This window comes from Caloenas nicobarica, chromosome 5, assembly GCF_036013445.1.
Source record: "Caloenas nicobarica isolate bCalNic1 chromosome 5, bCalNic1.hap1, whole genome shotgun sequence".
Taxonomy (NCBI): Eukaryota; Metazoa; Chordata; class Aves; order Columbiformes; family Columbidae; genus Caloenas; species Caloenas nicobarica.
This window is the reverse complement of record NC_088249.1, coordinates 24,567,100-24,590,089: the sequence shown is the minus strand read 5'-3', so window position 1 is coordinate 24,590,089 and position 22,990 is coordinate 24,567,100. Positions and strand designations below refer to the sequence as shown.

The following is a 22,990-nucleotide window of genomic DNA, read 5'->3' as shown; positions in this document are numbered from 1 at the left end:
TGCACAGATGAAGGTGTCCCCTGCCTCTGCTGGAGTGGGAGGTGAGTTTCTCCTGGGCTCTGCTTCCCTCTCGTGGACAAGTGCTCCTGCTGCCACCCCAGAGCCAGGCTGAGTTGGCAAGGAGCAGGGTGTTGCTGCTGGTGGCAAGCAGGAGCTGGAACCAACTACCCACAGAAAAGTTTAACTGGGGCTGGTAATTCCTTACTATTGGGGATGAGTGAGCAACGGAGGGAGCACTGGGAGAGGTACGGCAAAACTTCCCTTGCCAGCTCCTCCTTCAGCCTATGCCTTGGATGTGCACGAAGGAACACAGCAGCTTCTGCCTTGGGCTACTGGCAGGTGCCTTTTGTTCACATTTATTTTTCTTCCAGCCTGGTTTGTATTTACTCTGATCCTCCTTCCAGCAGTGCTGTTTCTCAGAGTTCTCCCATTTAAGGCCTTACTGTTATACCAGGAATGACCATGCTCAAAGCACAGTAACAAGGGCAGCGGGGCTGCTGCCATGCGAGCAGCAAGGAGCATCCAGGCATGGGAGGCTGGAGCCAGAACGGGTAACAACAACAAAAGTCAAGGCTGGAAGAAAACACAGGAACTCTGTGCACTTCCCTGACTCTCAGAGGCAGCTGTGTGGCTGTGTGGATCCATGGGGCCGTGAGACCCTCAGTGCCATTTTCTGGGTTTTGGCTGCAACGTGCTGACAGCTGCTGGGTGATGCCACTCCTGGGCTCCCAGGCGGGTTTGAGACAGATTTGGGCCCCCTGCTCACTCTGCCCACGCTTCCCAGGTCCAGCTTAGACAAAAGGACAGTTCTGCAATTGATAATGAGTGTTTATTCTCTTCAGAGAGCCAGGGGGAGAAGAGCAGAGGGCTCCCTCCCCTCACCCCACAGCAGGCATTACCCACACCCACATGCAGCCAGGGAGGGGCACAAAGCCTGAGTCTCGGGAACCAGCCAGCCAGGCCTGGGGGGGTTGCACTTGGAAGCCACAAAAAATAACAGGGTGTGGGGTCACAGTGGTAGCAGCAGAGATAAAAACCACAGGGAGGGAGTCCCAGGACACCGTGCTAAGCTGAGCAAGGGATGTCCAGAGGGGAGCATGGCCTCTCCCCAGGGGTGGGCACCTCGGCTCCCTTTCCCACCAGAGAGGACCAATGGAGAGAAGACAGCCTGGCACAGACTGCAGCTGCCTTTTAGGGACACCAACACACACAAGCAGAGACAGACAAACATGTAAGGCTGCAAAACCCCATGCGTACCCCAGCCCAGGGCAGTCCCTGCAGGCAAATCTCCTCCCACCGGCAGAGCTGCCAGTGCCACCTGCGGGCACAAGTGACAGGGACAGCAGATCTGGCCCAGCTCCCTGGGGAAGGACAGCCAGCCTAGCCCACCAGCTTGTTCCATGGCACGCTGCTGAAGAAGGAGTGGGACTTCAGTTTTGCTATGCCACCTCCTCCAGAGCCCAAACGCCGTTTCGGGTTGTATTGTAGGAGCTGCAGAGAAAGTGGATGGGAGAGCAGGAGGGGGAGATGGGGAGACTGGACAAGCTACCCAGACTGGACCCTCTAGCCTCATCCTTCCCTCCTGTCCTCCCAAACACCTCACCTTCGTGAGCAGAGACGTCGCAGCCAGGCTGAGACCCTCTGGCAGATGCAGCTGGGTGTGAGGGTGAATCCCTGAAGGGTGGTTTTGGGACAGCGGCTGCAGGAGGCAAAGGGTGCTGGTGAGTGGAGGGCAAGGCACCCTTTCAGCCCTGCATGGCAAAGAGCTCTTGTGCTACCGTGTCACCTCCTCCCCGCCTCCTTGCAGAGCTGCCCTAGCTCTTACCACTCCTGTCAGCAGCTCGTACAAGAGAGAGCCAAAGCTCCACCAGTCAGCTGCTTCGGTGGGCTCCACGATCCCCCCCACTTCTGCAGAAGAGCAAGAGAGGGGTCAGAGCTGGAGGCAGGGAGCAGCAATGGCTGTGCCCTGCCAGGCACATCTCGCTGCCTGCAGAAGCCCCCTCTGCCCCGTCTGGCAGCACTGGGCTGAAGGCAGGGGGATGCGCCCCTTACCTGGGGCACTGTACAGCTCCTCCCGTGCCTGGCTGCAGCACTGGGGCTCCACCTCTGTCCACTGGCCAAAGAAGGTGAGGCGGATGTGACCTGCAGAGCAGCACAGAGCCAAAAGCAGGGAGGTGAGGACAAAGCTAGGGACTTCGGTCAGAGCACAAAGCAAAGCCATATCCCCGCAAGTGGGAACAGCCAGGGCACTGGGTCCCTGCCGTGCCCTGAACTCAGAGGCACTGTGTATCCCCCGGCAGTGTGCATCCCCAGCCTCCCAGTGCTTGCCCCAGACGCCCAGCAGGCCTGTGCAGCTGGTGGGCTCCAAGCTCGTGGACCTCAGGGCAGGCTGTAGTGAGGAAAGAAGCAGCACCACAGGCAGGAATGTTAGTTTTCCCCTTGCAAAGCTCTCCGCATTTCTCTTTTCCTAAGCAATCTGTACCTCTCCAGCTTGCCCCAGTTGTTGCCAGCTGAGCAGGGACATGCACTCAGCTTGCACTGACAGTGGTACCCACGGCTTGAAGGGATGGGTAGGCTCCAGAATACACCAGTGAGCAGTAACTACAAGCTGGGGAAAACTGCAATCCCACTAACCTCAGGCACAGTTGAGCTGGTCTCAGCTTCCCCATGCTGGGATTTCCCAGGCAGCCAGCCACAACATGGGAGCAGGGACAAGGCATTCCTGTGGCTGCAGCCCCTGACTCTCCCACTGCAGAGCCATCTCCTGTAATAACCACTTGGAAATCCCAACTGAAACCACATTTCCAGGTTCAGAAACATCCAACCTCCCCCCAGACTTCCATCCTCCCCCAAAGTAAACTCAAGAAAGTCCTTGTCCCTGGAAATGGGGCAAACAGCAGTCTCCCAGTCAAGAGGCCAACCTCTTTCTCCTCAGGGCAGCAACCTGGGGTACTACCTACCAGCTGCATCAAGCAGCAGGTTCCTGGGGTTGAGGTCCCGGCACAATACACCCTGCTGGTGAAGTCCCTCTAAGGCCAAGAGGATTTCTGCTGCCCACAGCTGCACCTGCTCCTCCTTCACAGCCCACGCTCTCCAGCCATGCCCATGGGCAGCCAGAGATGGGCACTGTCCTGAGCACGGCTGCTCCCGCACCGCTGGGTCAGGACCACGGGGCTTGCCAGAGCTGGATGGGGCAATTCCTGCACGAAGTTGCCTCTGGCCCGAGAAAGTCAGGAGAGGCCGAGCCCAGGGGACCTCAGACATTTGCTGAGATGGCGGCTCCCCTGCCTCTGTCTGGCTCCTTCTCACAGTCTTTGGTACAGGGCCGGGTGTATGGGGAAGCCTTTCACCAGCACATGGCCCAGGGTCTGGATGGGAGGCTGCTCTCTCCGATGCATAGCCCATGCCACTGGCTAGAGCGTCCCAGGGGTAGATGACCAGGTCCTGGTTGATAAGGTGGCCAGGGCCTTTGGCTGGTGCTTCTGGAACATGGTCCACGACACCAGACATAGCCTGGGTCACGCTCAGATCCTGCCCTCCAGGTGCAGCCCTTGTGCCAACCGCAGGAGCCAGGCGAAGCCGGCAGTGGTTCTCCAAGCCAGGATCCGTGGGGTCGGGGGACTGCTCCAGAGGGGGAAAAGCATCAGTGTTTCCTAATACTTGGTGGGTCACAGAGTCTGGGAGGCCACTGCCTGTCCGAGCAGAGAAGATGGAGAGTTGGCTGCTGCCCTGGGAGCTTCCCATATCATCCTCTATGTGATGGTCCCTCAGGGCTTGGGTGGTGTTTGAATCAGCAGAGCCCTGCTGGACACGGTACTTGGAGCGGAGGTGAGACCACAGTGTCTCCCCTGGAAAGTGGAGAGAAGAACAAGTGATGGGACAGAAAGCATCCCCGGTTCCTTGCTGCAGACACAGCCCATTCCAGCACAGACCAAGGCCTGCACGCTAGAGACGTGACCAAGCATCGATCTCCCCAGCAAAGCCCAACTCTGTGCAGAGTAACACTCCCCAGCCCTCATTTCCTTCTCTTTTAGCAGACCTGCTCCCCCTTCTGCACCGTTGGACTCGAGGATCTTGAGGGTCTCTTCCAACCAAAATTATTCTATGATTCTATCCCTTGATCTTAGCTCTGCCACTTCCATGTCACATGTCAGCCACATCTTCACACATGCCCCTGATCCCACCGCCATCCCCACTTTCCCCTGAAAGCCTTTCCTCCCTGCGTGACAGCGACACTAGAGAGCTCCCACAGCATGGCACAGCCCGTGGGTCAGCAGTGAGCCAGAGCAGTGAGCCCTGGAGCCCACAGCACTCTGCCAGGGCTTCCCAGCCTCACCACATTCAGCTGCTGGCTGCCTTCTGCAAATTCATCCTACAGGGACACATCAGGAGCTGAGTCTGTTCTCCAACACACATCAGCCTTCACTTGTCATCGCTGGACTGCACCCACTGCTCCCCACACATCCACGCAACCCATAGAGAGCAAAGAAGCTCCTTGAGACAAGCCTCTACCTTGTGACACTTCTTCAGCAGGATCTAGGACAAGCCCCAAGCTTGCCTCCTTGTACCCAAACCCCAATGTGCTCTCTGCCCTTTATGCCCCAATTCTCTATCTCCTCTCTTTGGTCTGATCTCAGTGTGGCCTCTTCTTCTGTAACCAAAAAATGTTTTATCAAAAGATTGTTTTGTTCTACAACGCTCAGAGGAACTACCTCACTTGGTTGTCCTTCTCCATCACTTTACTGTCATAGACAAATGGTATCAGTAAAATGAAGCAGTTTTTTCTTTTCAAGACACTGGACTACACCAATCTCTTTACCTCAAGGCATGACCATTCCCTCCCATGGGACTCAGTGCTCCCTAAGGTTAGTTTTCATGTAACACCCCTCCACACACAACCTCTTTCTCCTTGTAGGTCTCCACAGGCCCATTTCTAGGTTACTTCCCCAGTCAGCTCTTACCAAATCTCCAGAACCCCCAATACAGCTGAGCAGCTCCTTCCACAAAGTCTCCAAGCCCTGGTACCCATCACTCTTCCATGAAGACAGCGTGTGCTGTTACAATAAAAACCACTCCCAAACCAGCAAAAGAAACATATTTGAGGCTTTAAAGAATAGGAGGCTGGGGAGAAGAGCAGGATGCTCCACAGCTAGGAGGCAGTGCTTTCCCTACTCACCCTGCACATGCTCCAGGTGGAGGAAGATGGAATCCTCACTCGCATAGTAGCACAGCAGCTTGACCATGAAGGGGACCCCATGAGGGATGATGGTCTGTCGCTCACGGGTCTCAACATGGGATTTGGGGAGGCTCTGAGGAGGTACAGGTAGATGGCACCACAGTAGAAGCTTGGACTCCCTGCAACCTGGCAGGGCAGCAGGCCAGCCAGAAAGGCAGTGCGCCACCTGCGAAGTCCCATGGCTGCCCGCTGCGTCACCTATCAGCCCCCAGCACCCAGCTGTGACAAGACAGAGCGCTCCCCACCCACAGCTCCACACCCACACTGTGGCACCCAGAGGACACCGCTGGTCCAGAGCAGTGGCTTCTCCTGCAGCTGCCCCGACTTCCTCAGGTGGGAACCCGCCATCCCAGCACTCTCTCCTCTCCCACCTGGGGATGCTTCCTGATGTTTCTCCTTGTCCTGCCGGAGCCTTCTTGTCCAATTATTAAAGTCCTTTATTTTTAGTTCTGAGGGCACTGGAAAATGCCCTAGGACTTGCACTGACCACACCTCACACACCACTTGTGTCAGGGGCTGACCCAGATTAACACAGGCCTAAGGCTCAGCTGTCAGCATTACGAGGCAGAGGCACGGATGGCCAAGGAGAATCACTTCCCTGCTGATCACAGGTGGCTGAGGCAGCCAAAAGAAGCTTTATGAACAATGAAGTTCCTCTAAGACTTCTGTGATCTGCTATTTTTTGGTCCTCTCACCTGCCCCAGCCGTCTGCTTGGACAAGGAGGCTCTGGCATGACGGGGAGAAGCAGGCAGATGAAACTGAAAGCAACCCACCTTCAGTATAAAGGTCCCACCAGTGGCCGGATCCTGGACAATCTGCACCTGGGAGCAGTATATGTATATATAGTACTGGTCAGAAATGGTGACTGCTCCCACCCCAACACACAGCCCACAGGAATGACCCAGGGGACTCAGCTCTGGAACTGAAACAAACTTCCACCCAGCTAGAGGAGTTTGGTGGTGCTCAAACCCCTACTCTTGGAATATAAAAAGCAGGTTATCAGCCATGAGACAGCCATGCAGCCAGGGAGCAGAAAGTTAATTAAACCAAGAGGTGACTCCCACACCATTTCTGCTTCCCTCACAAAGAAGGGTTTCACACGGCTCCTCCTGGGCTCTGTGGGGTGCACCGGGCTGCCTGCCTGGGCCTAGGCAGGACAGGAGGAGTGCACCAGTCCTGACAAACTGAGATGTGTGAATGGCAGAGGAGAGCAGCACGCCAGTGCGTTTATGGAGACAGAAAGCCTGGCATCTTCACTCCAAGATCATGAACTACTAATTAGTTTATTCATCCAGATAACTTGTCTTCTGCTGATGTCTAGATTATCTGTAGGAGCCCACCATTGCGGTATCTAGGCATCAAGATCAAATCCATGCGTGGGAAAGAACTGGAGGCACCAGCATCCTCATAAATATCTTGGGAGCTCTCGTAAAAAAAAGTAAGGGCGACATTAATGGATTTCACAACTAACTCCTACAGGGTCTTGCGTCGTCGCCTGTGAATTTTCCTTGGTGAGAATGGTATCAATGGATACTCTCCCATCCTTGTTGGGCGCGCACCCCCATCCCAGCTGCCAGGACCCTCCAGCTTACATTCCCTTTGGTCCAGCATCACCTCCCCAGTTCCAGGTCGAGTCATTACCTTATCGACAACTCCCACAACCTTACAGCGTCTCAGGTTCTCCACTGCCGAGCTCAGCGTCCTGATGGGTCGGAAACGCAGGCTGCTGTAACCCTGCAAGGTGGGGAGAGAACAGGATGAGGGACCTAGAGATGCTACTGTCCATGAAAGCAGGCGGGAGAAGTCTCCACATTTTCCAGAGGAGGCAGCAACACTGCCGGGCTGGTCAGCCTTCAGAGACGATGCTCCAACAGCCAAGGTTGATTCCTAACATCAGCTAGACTGTTGGGGTTTTTTTTCCAGCACCTGGATTTCTGAAGTTTTCAGGGAAAGCTTGCACCTGCAGCAGAGGTAAAATCACTCCAAAATTTGGGCCTGGACCTGGACTGCTTCAATACTAAGGAGATCTGTATGGAAGGTAGTTGCCTGTCTCTCCCCATCCTTCTCACCAGGCCCCAACCCTGCACTGCCTCACTCCTCTCTTCCTTCATTAACCACCTCCTTCCCACAATGCAGCAAGCAACCACTGCCTCTGGCTTCCATCCAGATGGGAACGACGACAGGGAAGATGACGCTTTTAATATCTGACAAGGTGGTTCCCCGCAGTGACTTCAGTCCCACAAAAAATGGCCATTTTCACTATGGTGGCAGCAAGCTAAACATATGAACTTCAGAGGGGTTCCAGGGAGCACCCCAGGCAAGCTGGGCGCACCTCAGCTCTGCGATCCAGGCAGGGTGAGGGGCTGCCAGCCTCCTTGTGGGCACCAGCATGCCGGGACACTCTGCAGCTGATGTGTCTGTCATTTTCCCTCCACCACCTTACCGTGGCACCTGGCAGAGGCAGCCGAGGAGGCTCACCGGGGCTGCTTTATGTGTGTGTCCCCCCAGGTTTCCCAGTGCCACGGATCCGCTGCCATCCCACCCACGCCGCCCCGCGCCAGCCCCTCACCGTGGCCGTGGGGTTGCTGCCCCACGCAGCTCGCTGGAGGTGGCAGTTGAAGATTTCCTCCGCACGCCTCAGGTACTGCGTGATCTTCCTCTTCACGGCCTCGCGACGCTCCTTGTTGGGGTCAACTGCGGTCGGCGCAGAGGGCGGCCGTGAGGGGCCTGCCGTGTTCCCCGGAGGGATGCCCTGGTCCCCTCGCTGCTCTCCCCAGGGGGATGCCCGGGTCCCCTCACTGCTCTCCCCAGGGGGATGCCCGGGTCCCCTCGATGTTCTCCCCAGGGGGATGCCCGGGTCCCCTCACTGCTCTCCCCAGGGGGATGCCCGGGTCCCCTCGATGGTCTCCCCAGGGGGATGCCCGGGTCCCCTCACTGCTCTCCCCAGGGGGATGCCCAGGTCCCCTCGATGTTCTCCCCAGGGGGATGCCCGGGTCCCCTCGATGCTCTCCCCAGAGGGATGCCTCGGTCCATCCACCCGCACTCCCTGGAGGGATTCCCCTGTTCCCTGGCCACAGTCCCCATGGGGATGCCCCAATACCACCACAACACTCCCCAGAGGGATGCTCTGGTTCCCGCACCCTCCTCCCAGTAGGGATGCCCCGGTCTCCCCGGCAGCGCTTCCCGGGGGGAGGCCCCGGTCCCCCGCCCCGCGGGGCGGCCCCACGCACCCTGCACGCCGCGGAGCAGCACATCCACGCCGTTCTGGTAGTGGTTGAAGGCCTCCTCGTAGTCCTCGCTGACGTCCCGCTCCAGCGCCAGCCGCAGCTGCCGCGCCGCCTCCACCAGGTAGTCCCGCCGCCCGCCGCCCTCCGGGCCCGCCGGGGAGACGCGGCTCCGCAGCTGCTCCAGGTAGACGCGGGCCTGCGCCAGCGCCCGGGAGCAGGGCTCGGCCTCCGGCCGGCTCATGGCCCCGCGCCGCCGGCAGCCGGGGAGCGGGGACGCGCGGGTGAGGGGCGGCGCCCCGCACGCCCCGGGCCTCTCGCCGGCCGGTGACCCGCCCCGCCCCGCCCCTGGCCGGGCCAGCGCTCCCGGGCCAGCGCTCCCGGCCGCGTCCTGCGGCGCCGCCAGATGCGCCGGGCGGGGCGGGGCCGCGGGGCTACCGGGGCGGCGCTGATTGGCCGCGGATGAGATCATCGTCATCCCCGCCCCCGCGGGGAGGCGCCGGGGGTCCGGGGTCCCGGCCGGGGACGCGCTGCCTTCGCTCTGCCCCCCGGCAGGTCCCTTTCGCTGTATTAACGCGCTGAGCGCCGTTGCTCTGCTCGCTTTATTGTCATCGTTAGTCACCATTAACTGTCCGTAATTAATAAAGCTCCCGTTCATTAAGTACTGCCTTTGCGACCGTATTTCCTTCCTCTCTTAACACGTAATTAGCCGTCTTTTAAATAGCCTTTGCCCCTACCTACCTCTCAGAGGGTGCACCCCGTTTGAGGCAGCAGAAGCCGGCGGGGTGACCTGTCTCCTCTGCACGGCCCCGGTCCCAGGCGCTGGTGATTCTTCCTGATTCGCATCTTGCAAGCGGGTGGTGGTGTACCCCAACCCTGGGCTCTCGGCTGGCCCTTTTACGAGCTCTTGCAGAGTCATTTGGTTTTACAAACTTATTTCAAATCTAGGGAAGGTCAGCACAAATGCATTAAGGTGCAGCAAAATGATCCCAGCTGGTGGTTAATAAATGCTTTGTATGTGGAAAATACCTGTCTTTGGCTTAACCTAGAAGCGTGCACTCCTGGCCTGGCTTTTTCCTGGACGGCCAGGTCTGCAGGGCCTGCTAGATCACCACAGTTATTACCCAGATTTTCTGAATCAGGAGCGCTCAGCCAGTTACGGCTCAGGCCAACTGGTTTGCTGTGGCTGTGGAATGGTTGATCCGGGACCAAATAACGCTCCTTTCTGGAGGGGTGGCAGGAGACCTGCAAAGGGACGAAAGGTGGCATGAAATCCCAGTGGTGCCCTAAGAAAGACTGTGCTAAATTCGCCTGGGAAGAGGGAGGCACCTGCATCTTTGTCTATCCCTTGCTAATCTATGGGCATGTCCCATTGCAACCGGAGACATTTCTAAAAAGGCGGTTTTGCTGTGACAGGAGCTGGCCCCGTGCTGTGCCATCGCAGCCACACCAGCCTGGGCGGTCACTGCGTTCGGCCCCCCACTGTAGCTGGTACTCGCTGTGGGGCTGGATCCAGCCTTTTCCAGGGAGTGACCAGGTGGCATCTGAGCCCAGAGCAGAGTGACAACCCCAGAGCCAGACCAGGATGCCCGAGGTGGATCCCATTCATGACTGACCTGTTACGTCGTACCCTGCTCACTGACGGCAGGGGATCTCCCCTGGCTTTGCTCCCCCAGGCAGCTCTTTTGCCCAGCCCAGTCTGTTAACAACAGAACAGGAAAGTAAAGCCCATGCCTGTGGCTCAGCTCAGTGTGCAACAACTAAACACTCGCTTCCTTACAAAGACCATTTCCTTGGGAGTGTGAAAGGCCTCAGAGGACAGATCTGGTAGGATGCAAAGGGTTCTGCTTTGTAAGACAACCCACTACCCAAACATGATTCATGTGCTTGGTTTTTTGGTTTCTTCTCAAAACACCTCCAGGTTCCTTTTTCCCACCAACCTCTACCTAACAGGGACAAATTTATTGTGCCCATCCTGTTCATAACCTCCAGTCTCCAGGACCTTTTAATTCCCAACAGGATCCAGGGGCTCCACCTTCAAGAGAAAAGTCTGAGCAGGAAAGAAGTGAAGCAGGGCCTGGGATGAGAGCAGGGGCTCTGCCAGCATGACTCACATGCCTGATTTCAGCAGATCTTTGTGGGCCTGGAGAAGACAGAGAGCATAGGTAAACTACAAAAGCCAGCGCAAGGTATCTATAGAGAAGTTTGGATATTGGGGTGATGGTGACAGAGAGATGTGTGAAGAGGAGGCACCAGAAGAGGAGCAAAGCTCCAGTGAATTCATTGCCAAACGTCTCCTTCAGCCCTTGTAGAGATAAACCAGCCATTACCCAAAGTCACATCAGGACTGTATTTAGAGCATTTTACTGCTTCACACAGTCCAAGCTGTGTCCCTTCTGCATGGGAAGGGAGGAGCTGGAAGATGATGCTTTGACCTCCTTTTGGGTGCCCACAGCAGAGCTTTGCAGAGCTGAGCGGGGCTGAGTTTGTGCAATGCTGGGGTGGCTCAACCCTGAGCAGTCACACCGCAGGGCCAGCAAGGTGGAGGGGACTAGGAGGCAGTGCAGAAGAAAGTGAGCTGAAGACATCAGCAAGAAGTGCCCCAAGGACTGGCCTGTGAGGAAGAGCCTTGCAAGGGGAGAAGATATGTACCAGCCCTGAGGCACAGCAGCCCTTACCTGTGGGCTTCCAGTTTCCCATGTCAGTGCTGTCTGAAGGATGTTAAATTTGGAGGATTATTTTTAGATTAACCTGCCAAAGAGCTTGTGGCCCTTGTTGGGAAGTGGGAACTTCCAAAGCAAGACCAGCACCAACAAATAACAGGGAAGGGAATGAGAGCTGCCCTTTTTCTCACAGCCTGAAATAGGTGCATGACAGCTGGCAATTAAGTTTGGGTACTTCCCCAAAAATACATGAAGTTTTGTTCCTAGTGCAGCCTGGACCCCAGCTTATGTTTTGTCTCCCCTATAACTCTCCTTCTAAACCATCTTGCTGCAGCTCTGTCTCCTAAAGCCTTATTAAACAAACCTTTGCTCTGTACAGCTGGAAGGCACAGGGAGCCCAGGGATGCTGATAAGCCAGTGCTGCACTGCTCCCGTAAGACAGCTGCGAGGCATACACAGGCAGGGGAAGGATGGCAGATTTGGGAACACTGGGGCTTGTTTGTTGCCTGTCTGTGGAGGACCAGCATGGGCATGTTCTGATCCCCACGGGCTTTGGGGCTGGGATCTGTCCCAGTCCCTTTGCAAGGGAACCAGTCCCCTCCTACAGCCCTGCTCTGCAGCGCTTGGGGGACATGGGGTGTGCAGATGTAGCTGACCTTGTCCGGGTGCTCATGGAACACATTCGCTGTGGCCAGGGGGAGCTGATAGGAGCTACTGGTGTAAGCCTCCGAAAGAGGCACAACTGGGAGCAACACAGTGCAGCGACAGGCAGATAGCGGCTGGTCCCTTTGGGAGGGACTGTGGGTGGTGGCTGTGAGCCCAGAGGCCAGGAGCCCTGACCATCATGTCACTGTTGGGTGCAATGTCCTGCTGGAAGTTCCTGCCACTCTGGGATGATGAGGGTCCTGGGGGTGTCCCCTCTGGCAGGGACATGCAGGGACAGGGAAGGGAGCCAGTCCTCCCCTGGGTGCATAATGCCTGCAACAGCCCTGGGAGTGTCAGGGAGCTGCTAGGGCTTATCAGGTTCCCCTCGCTCATGAAGCCTCAGTGAAACACCCCCTGGAGCTGGAGGGAGCCCCAACACCTAGAGACGCATCTCCCAAACCTCCTGTGCTGGTGGTGCCTCCCTCTGCTCCTGCTCCGTCCCAGCTGATCCTCTTGCCACTGCCACAGCAGGACAGCCACATCCCTCCCAGGTGCCCACATCCTTGCTGTCCACTCCGACACCCATTGCTATGGCAGGAGCAGGGGATGAGCTGCGCACAGCACCCAGGGGACTCAGGCAATGCAAGGGGAGAAGTGACACAGCAAAGCAGACATCCAGCCCTGCCAGCTCCAGGCAGAGCTGCCTGAAACCTCTCACTGCTGAGCAGCAGCCAAAGAGGAAACAACAAATACCAGAAACTGTTAGGAAAAGCTGCTGGGCAGGAGTTTGAAATTTTTTTAACCCTAATCACCACTCTTGACAAACTTATTTTTATTAGTTAACATCCTTGGGTTTATGTAACTTCCTTTTTTAAAGGTTTAATAGTACTGCGGTGAAACTTTTACTGTTAAAAACAACACAGAAACCATCACATATGTCCCTTGAATGCTGTGCACGCTTCTCCTTAGCCTCAAAGCACAACCAGTCAGGCTGAACTGGCACATGGGGATTGGGAGAGCCTGTACAGACCAGGACAGGCCACTGGAGCCAGGGTGCCACATGGCCCACACAAACCTTGAGCAGTGTGGGAAGGGGAGCAACGAGTCCCTCTCATCCATGAGGCAGCCAAGGAGGAGTTTCATGGGCCATTGTTGAGGCAGAGCCCACACAGGCTGTGCCCCAGGACATTGTGGATGCCAGAAGAGGAAATGGTCTCCAAAGGTATTCCAGCAAGCTCCTGAAAAACATATCCAGCTGCATGGGTGCAACTCATCCCATCCATGCCATGCTGCGTGGTGGCAGCATGGAGGTTCACATCACTTCAACACCCACCACCAGCTTTCCCTGCCAGAGTAGCACTGCCACAGGACCTGCCCTGTCCCCATGTCCTTGTGCCAGCCCCAGGAGAAACCAGCATTACATCTCTGAGGGAGCCTGTCCTGACTACAGGCTGCCATGTCAGATGTGTGGAAGAGCTGCCTTGGACCCCAACACTTGCTACATTAGGGTCCACTCTTATTCCTCATTGCAGGATAAACCACAGGTCACCTCATTTGATAGTAGCATTGAAGGCTTTACACATCTTGCCCTCCAGCCTTTTGCTTGAAGCTTTCAAGAATATCCCTTGGTTTTGTTTTAACTCCATGCCAGGGATGCTGCACAAGCACGTTGCTGCTCACTCACCCTTAGGGTTTGCAGCTGTGTGCGCTGCTCCAGGGTGCAGCTTGCATGGAGCACCAAGGGATGCATTTGGCAGCTAGATCCAGCCCCTCTGCAGTAGCAGCAGGAAAAGGGAGAGGAAGAGCCCCAGAGGCACTGCTTGAGGCACACAGAAACAAGGACTGTGGCTGCCCCCCAGACCCAGGCACAGACCTGGCTGACTGGGGAAACAGCAGCACCCACAGCCACCTCAGTGAGGGCCACCAGCCCCCTACGCACCCCAGGATGTTCCCAGTAAGAGATGAGGCCCCCAGGCCAGCTTGCCCCCACACCAGGTGAATGAGCCTGGGTGGGGTGTTTCTTGGGTGGGAAAGCCCATGGGCAACCTGTCTCCCACTGCTCTAACTTTACATCAGCCCAGCCAGTGAGAAGGAAAGCCACAGGGCAGTGAGCCAGACATTTGGACTGGAGTGAGAACAGTATGGGGATGGTAAACAGGGAGAGGTACCAGCCCTGCAACATGGTGTGGAAGAGAAGGGCAGTCACCCCAAGAGTATCTCAGCACCCACCTGAACTCCAGCACATGAGTAGACCTCAGGCTGGGGAGCAGCTTTATCCTGACCTGCTGGTTGCTCATGTCCAGCATCACATCAATAGCAGCCCCTTGTGTGCTGCGGGAGTTCGTGCTGGGGACAAGCCCTGGGCCACCACAGGACTGCCCTCCTCCAACCTTGGTGGGTGCCCATGGGGAAGAGCCCAGCCTGAAGCTGCTGGAAAGCAGACAGGAGTGCTCACACTGCCAGCTCCTGTGTCTGACCACCAGATTTTATTAAGCAGGGCAAGGCTGGGATGTGGCTGTGAGTACGTGAGGAGCCCTGGCAAACCCAATTCCCTCCCTTTCCCCACCAGGAAGGCTTCCCAGGCAAGCTCCCTGGCACCCATCTGGGCTGCCCCATGCCAAGGCTGGGACGGATGCAGCCCTGCAGCTTTGCCAGCCCCAGGTTTCCTTCCTCCCCAGCTGCAGGACACTGGCAGGACAGAGCAGTTTTGTAGCTGCAGCCCTTACAAGCCATCCCAGCTTGACCTCCCATCGTGCTGGCCCCAGCCAGCTCCAGCAGCACATCCACCAGCTCCGCTCCTCATTGCCCCCAAGATGCCCTTGAACACTAATACGCTGCTTGATCTCCTCATCTTCAGCCCCAGGCCTGGTCATGGGTCCTTTTGTCCTGCTGCCAACGGTGCAGATGGGGCAAGGGAGTCCTTGGTTCCAGGCTGTGTTGCCGTCAGGGCCAAGCAAAAGTCCAGTCATCTCGTCCCTGCCAGAGTCCTGCTCCCTGCCGCTGCTCGAAGGGGCACAGCTCCACAGGTCCCCCACGCCGGGGGAAACAGCTGGCTCAAACCCAGGCAGCAGGAGCGAGGCCAGGGGCAGAGCGGAGGCTACCTGCGTGGCGTGCCACATCTGCAAAGAGAGCACGGCCGGGGTGAGTGCTGCCAGCATTGGGGAAGACAGCAGGACCTGCAGGCTCACAGCTCTGCCCCAGGTCCCCCCCTGCCTGTGCTCAGCCTCTCTGGCAACAAACTGTGGGGCAGGAACTGCAGGCAGCCTCTCCATGGGGAGGAGCAAGGGCGATGGGGCTGTAGGTGCTGGCTGAGCCCTGAGCAGCAAGCTACAGACAAAATGGAAATATGCACTGGGAAAGTGCCAGCCACAGGCTTTGTACCTAAAGTGTCTGCAGTAACAGACCAGCCCATGCTGTTACAGCAAGCGGTGTGAGAGAGTCAGCTAAATGTGAGGGAAAGGGTAGCATAACCCAAACAACAACCAGTCAAGGACTGCAGGAAGGACATGGCTGGCAGCAAGATGAGGCTGAAACTGGAAGTTCATGGATCCAGGAAAGCCAGTGTGGTCTGTGATGGTGATAGAGATACACATCATCACATCACCCAGCCCATCCATCCCCACCCTGGGTGGGACTGACCAGCTTGAGCAGCTGAGCCTGGAGACTACCGAGCACCTATTGAGCCTTTAGTAAAAGGCTCCTTTCCCCACAGCCGCCCACTGTCTTCTCTGTCCTGTTTCCTCCTGTGTCTGCTCTGCACAAACCCCTCACTGCTCAGTGAGGACCCAAAGGCTTAACAAAGCTGCTCATCCCAAAGAAACTAACCCAGAAGACACCAGCCATACCTGCCCCTGCTCACTTACAGTTCACAGTCTTTACGTCTCTTCTTGTCTTGTTTTCTCTTACCTCGGCCCTTGGACCTCCTCCTTCAAAAGGAAAGTACCACAAGAGAGGCTGATGTGTGGGAGATGAGACCCACAACCCCAGCCAGTAATGCCGCCCCTGATGTTGCTTACCTTCCCAACCTCATCAGGTCCTGCCGGGGCCTGCGGGGTGGGAAAAGGAGAGAGAAGTGGTTACCTGGGCAATGCTGCCTGCTGAGCTGCTGGAGGTGGTTTACTGAGATGCCCCAGTGTGCAGCACAATCTACCTGTTATCATTCATGCTTAAAACAGACCAAATATGACTTCTCTCCACATTGTCAACTCCTCAGCCAGGAGCTGACTGCAGTAGGCAGGGAGAAGGCAGAGACAGCAAAGGGGAAGGGGATGGTCAGCTTTGGTGACTCCTCTGGGGATGCGACATTTTGCCCACAAGGCCAGGAAGCACAGGTCCAGTTTCAGCTGCTCTCAGTGACAGCTTGCATAGCTCAGCTGGTTAAACAGGATGCAACATCCCGAGTAACGTGGGATTTGCTGAAAAGTCTCAGTAGTGGTTCTCATACAACAGCCATGACATACTTGGCTTAGGCATCCCCTATAGGGGCCAAGGCCAGGACATCCATCATGCCTATGCTAAACTTCAAAGAGCAGCAAGGTAAAGGTGTGGAAGGCTACTCAGGGAGAAGCCAAAAGGTGCTGCAGCAGCGAGAAGTTTACACATATTCAAAGGCAGCCCGCACAAGTGCTCACAGGAGATCCCCTGGGAGTTACTCTAGGTAGGGAAACCATAACAGGCTCAGGAAATTCCCTGCACGGAAAATAGCTGGAAGCAGGGAAGGAAATAACACATGTGCTTCTTCCCACTCCCTCTTCTGCATCCACTGACAGATGCTCCAGAGGCGGCTCAGAGCTGGACGGGTCTTGGGTCTGCTCCAGCACAGCCGCTCTTACAACTGCAGGGGAATACCGACCCGGGGATCCTCAGGCTCTTCTTCCAGGCAAGGATCACGTCTAACAGCTGCCCAGCAGGACACTCATTCCAGAGTTTTCACAATACTACATTGCCCTGGGGTCACGATCGAGAGTGAATACCCATGCAGGCGGTGCTGGAGAGGCTCTGCAGTGGGGACCAGCTGTGGGCAGCACCAGAGGCACCCCCTGCTCCCACAGCTCCGCAGCCCCCAGGCAGAGGCCCTGTCCTGCCCAAGCTCACACTGCTTCTGGGGGGCAGCGAGCATCCCAAGGGATTAACTTAGTGCCAGGAGTCCGTGGCAGATTGCTGCTGTGCATCCATCCATCTTGGGCCAGCACTACATATCCATGCCAGGCTGGCGCTGCACATTTTCAAGCTTTCATTTGTCAGTTTGGGCGTAAAGCCCCAGTGCCCAGCACTGGATGGGGCAGCCTCTCTGAAACAGAGGGTCAAGGTCCAGCCTTTCAGCTGTCTCTCTGGCCAGGTATGCCAAGCCATGGAATTCCAAGCTGCACGCTGCCCCACATCAAACACTGACCTTGGGGGCACTATGCTGATGTGCCAAGGCAGCCACAGGGATGTGGGCACAGACATCCCTGCTCTACAGAGCCACAGCAGCTCCAGCCCTGCAGAGAGCACAAGGCACCTGACCATACAACACTGTGCACCCCTGTGGCTGTGGGGAGCAGGCTGCGAGGACATGGTGCAGCCTGCTGCTGAGCAAGGGAAGCACCAGCAGAGCCCCATGAAGAGACAGTCTGGCGAGGTCCCAGCACAGCCAGGGTTCCCCCATGGCATCCTTGTCCCACACGCAGTGTAAGCTGACAGGGTTGCTCTTGCTGGAGGGGCAGAGGGGTACGAAACAAGCACAGGGGTCCCTACCTGCACTCGCACTGCTTGTGCTCAGTGAACGACATCTCCACATAGGGTGCCTCCCCGTTTGGCTTTATCTTCAGGAGCTGAAAGAGGAGCAAAGGTTACTTCCCAGATGGAGGGGGCTGGAAGGGCTCCCGCGACACTGCCTTGCCACCCCGGCCGCTCAGGCAGACGCATGTCTAACCTGTTCCTCGGGACCTCCACCTCCACACTCAGGCAGCACCGGCCAGGCCCAGCTGTCCTGGCAGCTCGGGAGGCTCTGCTAGTGCTGTCCTGTGTCTTCAGGGCTGTAGCTTAAGTCCCGTGGTCTTGGGATTTCCCAGCCTTAGAAGAGATTTTTCTGTCTCTGCCTTTGTGGACAGCTTACACAAAGTGGTCAAATATGTGAATCTCCCTTCTCTGTTGAAAATATCCCCCCAGTCATGTTTTCCAGGCCTTTCCAGTTGCTGCTGCCTCCTCCTGGCCCCCATTCCCACAGCACTGAGCCCAGACTCAGTACCTCAGCACCTCCCCAGCCTGGGCTGCAGGATTTGCCCTGTCATGTGTCAGTCCACAGCCCAGAGCTTGACTCAGATATCCAGGCACTTCACGGGGTATGTTCATAATTGTTGCGATCCAAACTAGCCCCCACGAAAGTGCCTGGTGTTGCCACCCTACATATGGCCGTGGGATCCTCTCGTGGAGGGAGGCCTGTGCTTGGGAATGTGCCTCCCATTCACGTCGGGCTCTCGCTCCACCTCAGTTAAGACTTTGTGCAGACTCTCACTCTGCTTTCCAACATGCTTTCATCTCCCAAAGGACCAAAATCATTGGTGACTGATTGTGGGTACTCTCTAGCTTGTCACCCACAGCAAAGCAGAGTTTTTCCACTCCCTGCAGCAGCAGCAGTTGATCTCTGGCAGTGCATTGCAAGGGCTGTGGTGTGAGGACAACGGCTGCCTAGCACATGGGGAAGAGCCAACCGGCAGCTTGTTCACAGCCCGGAATCTCCCACCCCACTTCGCAGAGCTCCCTCAGTGTGGGCTGCAAACGCAGCTGACACAGCCCTTCATGCTCACCGTGCCCCCAGCACACATTCACTGTCAGCACCACTGCAGCCACCTCCTAGCACACCAGAGCCTTGCTTCTCCCTGCCATTCAGAGGCAGCGCCTGCTTTGCCCCAACAGGCAGAGTCATGAGCAAGTGGGACACCCCTAGCCCCATTGCAGGACAGGTAAGGTCTGGAAAGGCAATGGCAGTCAGCAAGATGGACTGCACAGAAAGGAGAGGGTGGAGAAGCAGGGAGCAATGCCAGTACTATCGGGCATGTCACCTGGCTTCAGTGACAAGCCCAAAGAGCAGGCAAAGGGACCCTCCTGGTTTGGCATGCATTTGAGCAGTTGTGAGTAAGCCCCTTCCCTTGTTATCCTTGCTGCTACGATGCCTGGGGGATGTGAAGCTGTAAGTTCACCCTCCTGGCACTTGGCAAGGAGCCAAACACCTCCTTGGCGCAGCCACAGCCCCACAGTGGCACTGCTTACCTGCATGGTGACTGTGCTTGTCTCCACGGGAACACAGCGGAGACCCTCGTCCCCACAACAGCCCCCACAGCGCTGCAGGGAGACACAGGAGGGTCTGAAAATGTACTCCACCTCGTTGGGGAACTCAGTAATAACATCCACCAGCTGCTCCAGAGGCCGGCAAAAACTACGGTTCCAGATCTCCCGAAAGGTCAGGACTGCAAGAGACGAGACCAGGGTGGGGGGCTATAAGAAGGCACTCCGGAGACGCTGAGCCCAGCCGAACCATTGCCAGGCAGGTGCGGCACCCGCGGTGGGGTCCTGCATCCATCAGGGGGGCATAGGGATGAAGAGGACCCCCTTGTGGCCCCTTAAGTCCATCACCGCACTGGTGCGGGGGCTCACACAGCCACCACATCCACTCCGTTGGGCTCTTTCTCCACCAGCCCTCCAGTTCTGTCTCCTCCTGCTGAGGCACCGCGCTTCCCCTCCGCACCCCGCCGCGGCGGAGCTCCCCCGTCTCGCCCGCCCTCCCTCGGAGGGCGCAGAAGCCCAGCCCCGCAGCGCAGCAGACAACCGTCCCCTCGGGTTTCCCAGCGCGGAGAGCAGAGCGGAGCCGAAGCGGAGCGTTCCTGCCCGGGACCCCGCATCCCGGCACCAGAGGAGCGTCAAGCCCAGCGCAGGGCTGCGCTCCGCTCCCGCCCGCGGCAGTGCCCGGTGCCGCAAGCACCTGGGGTGGGCTGGGTAGAACAGGCTGCTCCGAGCCCCAGCGGAGCTCCCCACTGTCCCCTCGGGCGTCGCCGCGGGGCTCCGGGAGGATAACGGCCCCGTGGGGTATTGAGTCCCCCCCGCCTCTGCGCGTAGCTCTCCCTGGGCTGCCGCCCCCTCCCAGCCGCGGCACCGGCGGCCGCCCGCTGCCAACTCACCGGGCGGCTCCGCGCTGGCGGTCCCCCGCGCCTCCGGGGCCTGCAGGGAGGGAAAGGCGGGCGCTGGTGCGGGCGGCACGGGGGGACCCGCCGCCGTCCCCCCACCAAGTACCGGGACGAGCTGCCCCGGAGGCCACCGCCACCGCCACCCCAGGCAGCAGCACCGGCGAGGCCGTGCTGCCTCTGCTCCGACCCCGCTCCCGCCCACCGGCTCTCACCGGGGCGGGCGGCGCCCCCAGCGCCCCGGCCACCAGCAGCCGCAGGAAGGCGCCGACCAGCAGCATCGCCGCTCCCGCCGCTTCGGCTCTCACTCAGCGCCGCCGCTACCGCCCGGCAGCCCCCGGCATGCCGCCCCGCCGCCGCCGGGCCACCGGCCCCGCCGTGCCGCCTCCGCCGCCGCCGGGCCACCGGCCCCGCCGTGCCGCCTCCGCCGCCGCCGGGCCATGAGAGCGCGCCCCGCTCCGCCGCCGTATTTCACCGCCGCCGCCCCGCCTCCGCCCGCCCCGGCCTCGCCGCGGGGCGGGAGCAGGTGCCCAGCCCCGGCGGCCGCGGGGACGCGGCCAGTGCCTCCGGGCGCCGCGGAGCCCCCGCCTCCAGCTCCCCGCACTGGCAATGGCCGGTTCCCCATCGAGCTGCCCCGGGGCTTCTAGGAACCGGCCCGTGCTCGGTGCAGACCCGAGGGGTGGAAAGCACCGGGGCTGTGTCGGGGCTCCTCGGCTTGCTGGGCTTCCCTGGCTCCTGTCCACCTCTCGGAGGGTCGGTGCATGCTGCCCTGTGCCCATCTGGCCACCCCATGCCCGCCCAGCTGCCCTGTGCCCACCCAGCAGCCCCTTTCCCACCCATCCACCCCATTCCCATGCCGTTTCTCTGTCTCCACCTTGGCACCCCATGCTTGTCCACCCACCCTGTTCCTCCTGAGCAGCCCCATGCCTGCCCAGCCGGCCCCTGCCATCAGAGTCCTGGCAGGGGGTTTCCAGCCCCCTCAGCCCCAAGGTCACCATCCCGGTCCTGTCTGCCGTGGGGGGTGCCTCCAGCTTGGGAGGGACGGGCACACGGAGGTTCCCTGGAGCAGGTCTGAGGCCAAACCCTGCTGCCAAGGATAAACCCAAAGGAGCTGTGTGGCCTTTTCTGTTCTATTTTTAAGCCACAGTGGTCAGAGAAGATGGAGCTATGGGAGATGGGAATGGAAGTGATGCCAGCAGGCAACACGATCCTCCGTCGGATGCAGGCCCCAGGGAAATAACGGGCTCTGTGTCCCTGCCGGGATTCACGTTTCTGTCCTCCTGGGAGAGCAGAGAGGCTGCCCCAGGGCTTCCCTGCCCACCTCTGTGTGAGGTCCATCCCTGCGGTGTGAGGATGCCAGTGGCTTCTCCCAAGCCCCATGGGGTCTGTTCCCAGGGGATTTGGGACACACCAGCTGCCTGTTGCCAGCCTCACCAGACCATGCAGGTGGCAGCAGCTCAGGCATCAGCGGGAGCTGAACTCTGGCTGGAGCTTCTAGGTAATGGTACCACTGAATGTATGAGAAAGCTGCTGGAGTGTGGCCTGTCAAATTAGCAGGGAGATGCTGCAGAGATAAGTGCACAGAAAAAACCCTGCCCTGCCAGGGAGCCCGGGTGCACTGCAGTTCATCAGTCAGCAGCAGTATAGCACGGCAGCTCCCAGGGACTGCTGTGGTGATGTTTGGTGCCTGTTCACACTCTCTCCCCTGGCTAGGAAGCGAAGAGCAGGTAACATCCGTGCTGCAATGGCTGGAGTATGCCTGTGCTCTCTCTCTGACACTCCAAGGTCCCCCCTGGGCCAAAAGGACGCCTCTACCTGCCCATGGATGAGATCTGAGGCAAAGGAACCATTTCCTCTCACTGGAGAGCCCAGACCAGAGGCTGCCCTGAGCAGCAGCTGCTGCCAACTCACTGGACAGGCAGAATCCTGTTATTGCAAAGACAGTGACCACACAGGGCCTCACGCTTGTCCTTGCAGAAAGGTCCCTCGGGGCCACCTCTCAGACACAAAGCCAGTCTCTGGCGCTGGAGCAAAGGGCTCTCCCCTAGGAGCCATGTGGCTGGGGAGACCAGCCCTTAATTGCCTAGTGCAATCCTGTTCCTGGTCTGAAGCTATTTCCTCAGAGGCCTTGGACAGAGTTTACATTCCTGGGATGAGCATCCCCATTCTAGGCAGCATGGAACAGAGGCAGTAGCAGAGAAATAATATTTGGACACTGGTAACTTGCGACCAGCAACATCCTCCAGCAAATGGGAGAAACATCCAGCTGGCTGGGGCCATGGCCGCTTGCTTTCCCCTCTGCCATCCTCCTTCCCTGGGGGCCAGGGAGCTGAGCCTACTCTTCCCCAGCTGCAGGACAGAGCTGAAGGTCGATGCTATAAATGCAATGGCGTGACCCTCAGGCTGCCTCCCACCAGGCTCTGGGGAGCCGAGCTACGCACTTTGGGAACAAGGGACAGAGGAGGCTCAAGGGACCATCCAGGGACATGAGGCAAATAGAGACATTTCCTTAAAGGGCAGATGCCTCCCCCACAGTGAGCCAAATGCGGTGGCCGTGGGCTGAGAGCATCGCCTCAAATATGCTGCCACCTGCCTGTGTCACCTCCCTGCCCCACTGGCAGCGCTGGGCAGTGAGGCAGGTGGGGAATGATGCCCTTGCGGCAGGTGAGCCCTGGCAGTCAAGTGGGGATGGGCGGTCCCAGCATGCAGCTGCAAGCACGCTGCGGTGCAGCCCGGCCGGGGAACGGGCTCACCTCTGTGCCTCTTACTCATGGGTGAGGAGCAGGGGCCCGGGCTGCCCATGAGCACTGAAGGAGCCCAGCACAGGCAGCAGCTCTCCCCAGTGAAACCTCACCCTGCTCACTACAGGCGAGCTCCCTCTAAGTCCCCTTTTCCATGACAGCCCCATTTGAGCATCAAAATCAACTCACGGGCATATTTTCCCCTACAAAATCCCACTTCCAGTATTGTAGATGAAAAGAGCCCAACAAAAACTCATCCCTGTGTTACCCTTAAGCTGACTGTACCCAAGACACTCTGTGTCACTCCCAAAGCCCTTGGAG

General features: G+C 58.2%; 2 protein-coding genes across 6 annotated transcripts; both read right to left on the bottom strand.

Moving 5' to 3' along the window:
• Nucleotides 1–807: 807 nt before the first annotated feature.
• Nucleotides 808–8,849, bottom strand: RPS6KL1 (ribosomal protein S6 kinase like 1). Of its 2 annotated transcripts, none has more exons than XM_065636771.1 (10): nucleotides 8,468–8,849; nucleotides 7,807–7,931; nucleotides 6,879–6,971; nucleotides 6,011–6,058; nucleotides 5,177–5,309; nucleotides 2,961–3,848; nucleotides 2,053–2,142; nucleotides 1,826–1,908; nucleotides 1,604–1,699; nucleotides 808–1,491 (listed from the first exon to the last, which is right to left on the bottom strand). In XM_065636771.1, the coding sequence occupies exons 1-10, from the start codon at nucleotides 8,703–8,705 to the stop codon at nucleotides 1,381–1,383; spliced, it is 1,905 nt and encodes a 634-aa protein (XP_065492843.1). In that variant the 5' UTR covers nucleotides 8,706–8,849; the 3' UTR covers nucleotides 808–1,380. The 2 variants fall into 2 exon arrangements, with proteins under 2 accessions (XP_065492843.1, XP_065492842.1); XM_065636770.1 differs by lacking the exon at nucleotides 808–1,491 and adding an exon at nucleotides 2,635–2,764 and having other exon boundaries at nucleotides 1,610–1,699; nucleotides 8,468–8,802.
• A 3,728-nt stretch (nucleotides 8,850–12,577) lies between these two features.
• On the bottom strand, nucleotides 12,578–20,984 carry PGF (placental growth factor). 4 transcript variants are annotated; one of them, XM_065635776.1, is made up of 7 exons: nucleotides 20,830–20,984; nucleotides 19,926–19,965; nucleotides 19,021–19,217; nucleotides 17,506–17,582; nucleotides 15,786–15,815; nucleotides 15,633–15,695; nucleotides 12,578–14,888 (listed from the first exon to the last, which is right to left on the bottom strand). In XM_065635776.1, the coding sequence occupies exons 1-7, from the start codon at nucleotides 20,875–20,877 to the stop codon at nucleotides 14,867–14,869; spliced, it is 477 nt and encodes a 158-aa protein (XP_065491848.1). In that variant the 5' UTR covers nucleotides 20,878–20,984; the 3' UTR covers nucleotides 12,578–14,866. The 4 variants fall into 4 exon arrangements, with proteins under 4 accessions (XP_065491848.1, XP_065491844.1, XP_065491845.1 ...); XM_065635772.1 differs by lacking the exon at nucleotides 20,830–20,984 and adding an exon at nucleotides 20,144–20,224; XM_065635773.1 differs by lacking the exon at nucleotides 20,830–20,984 and adding an exon at nucleotides 20,144–20,224 and having other exon boundaries at nucleotides 15,676–15,695.
• Between the last annotated feature and the right edge of the window lie 2,006 nt (nucleotides 20,985–22,990).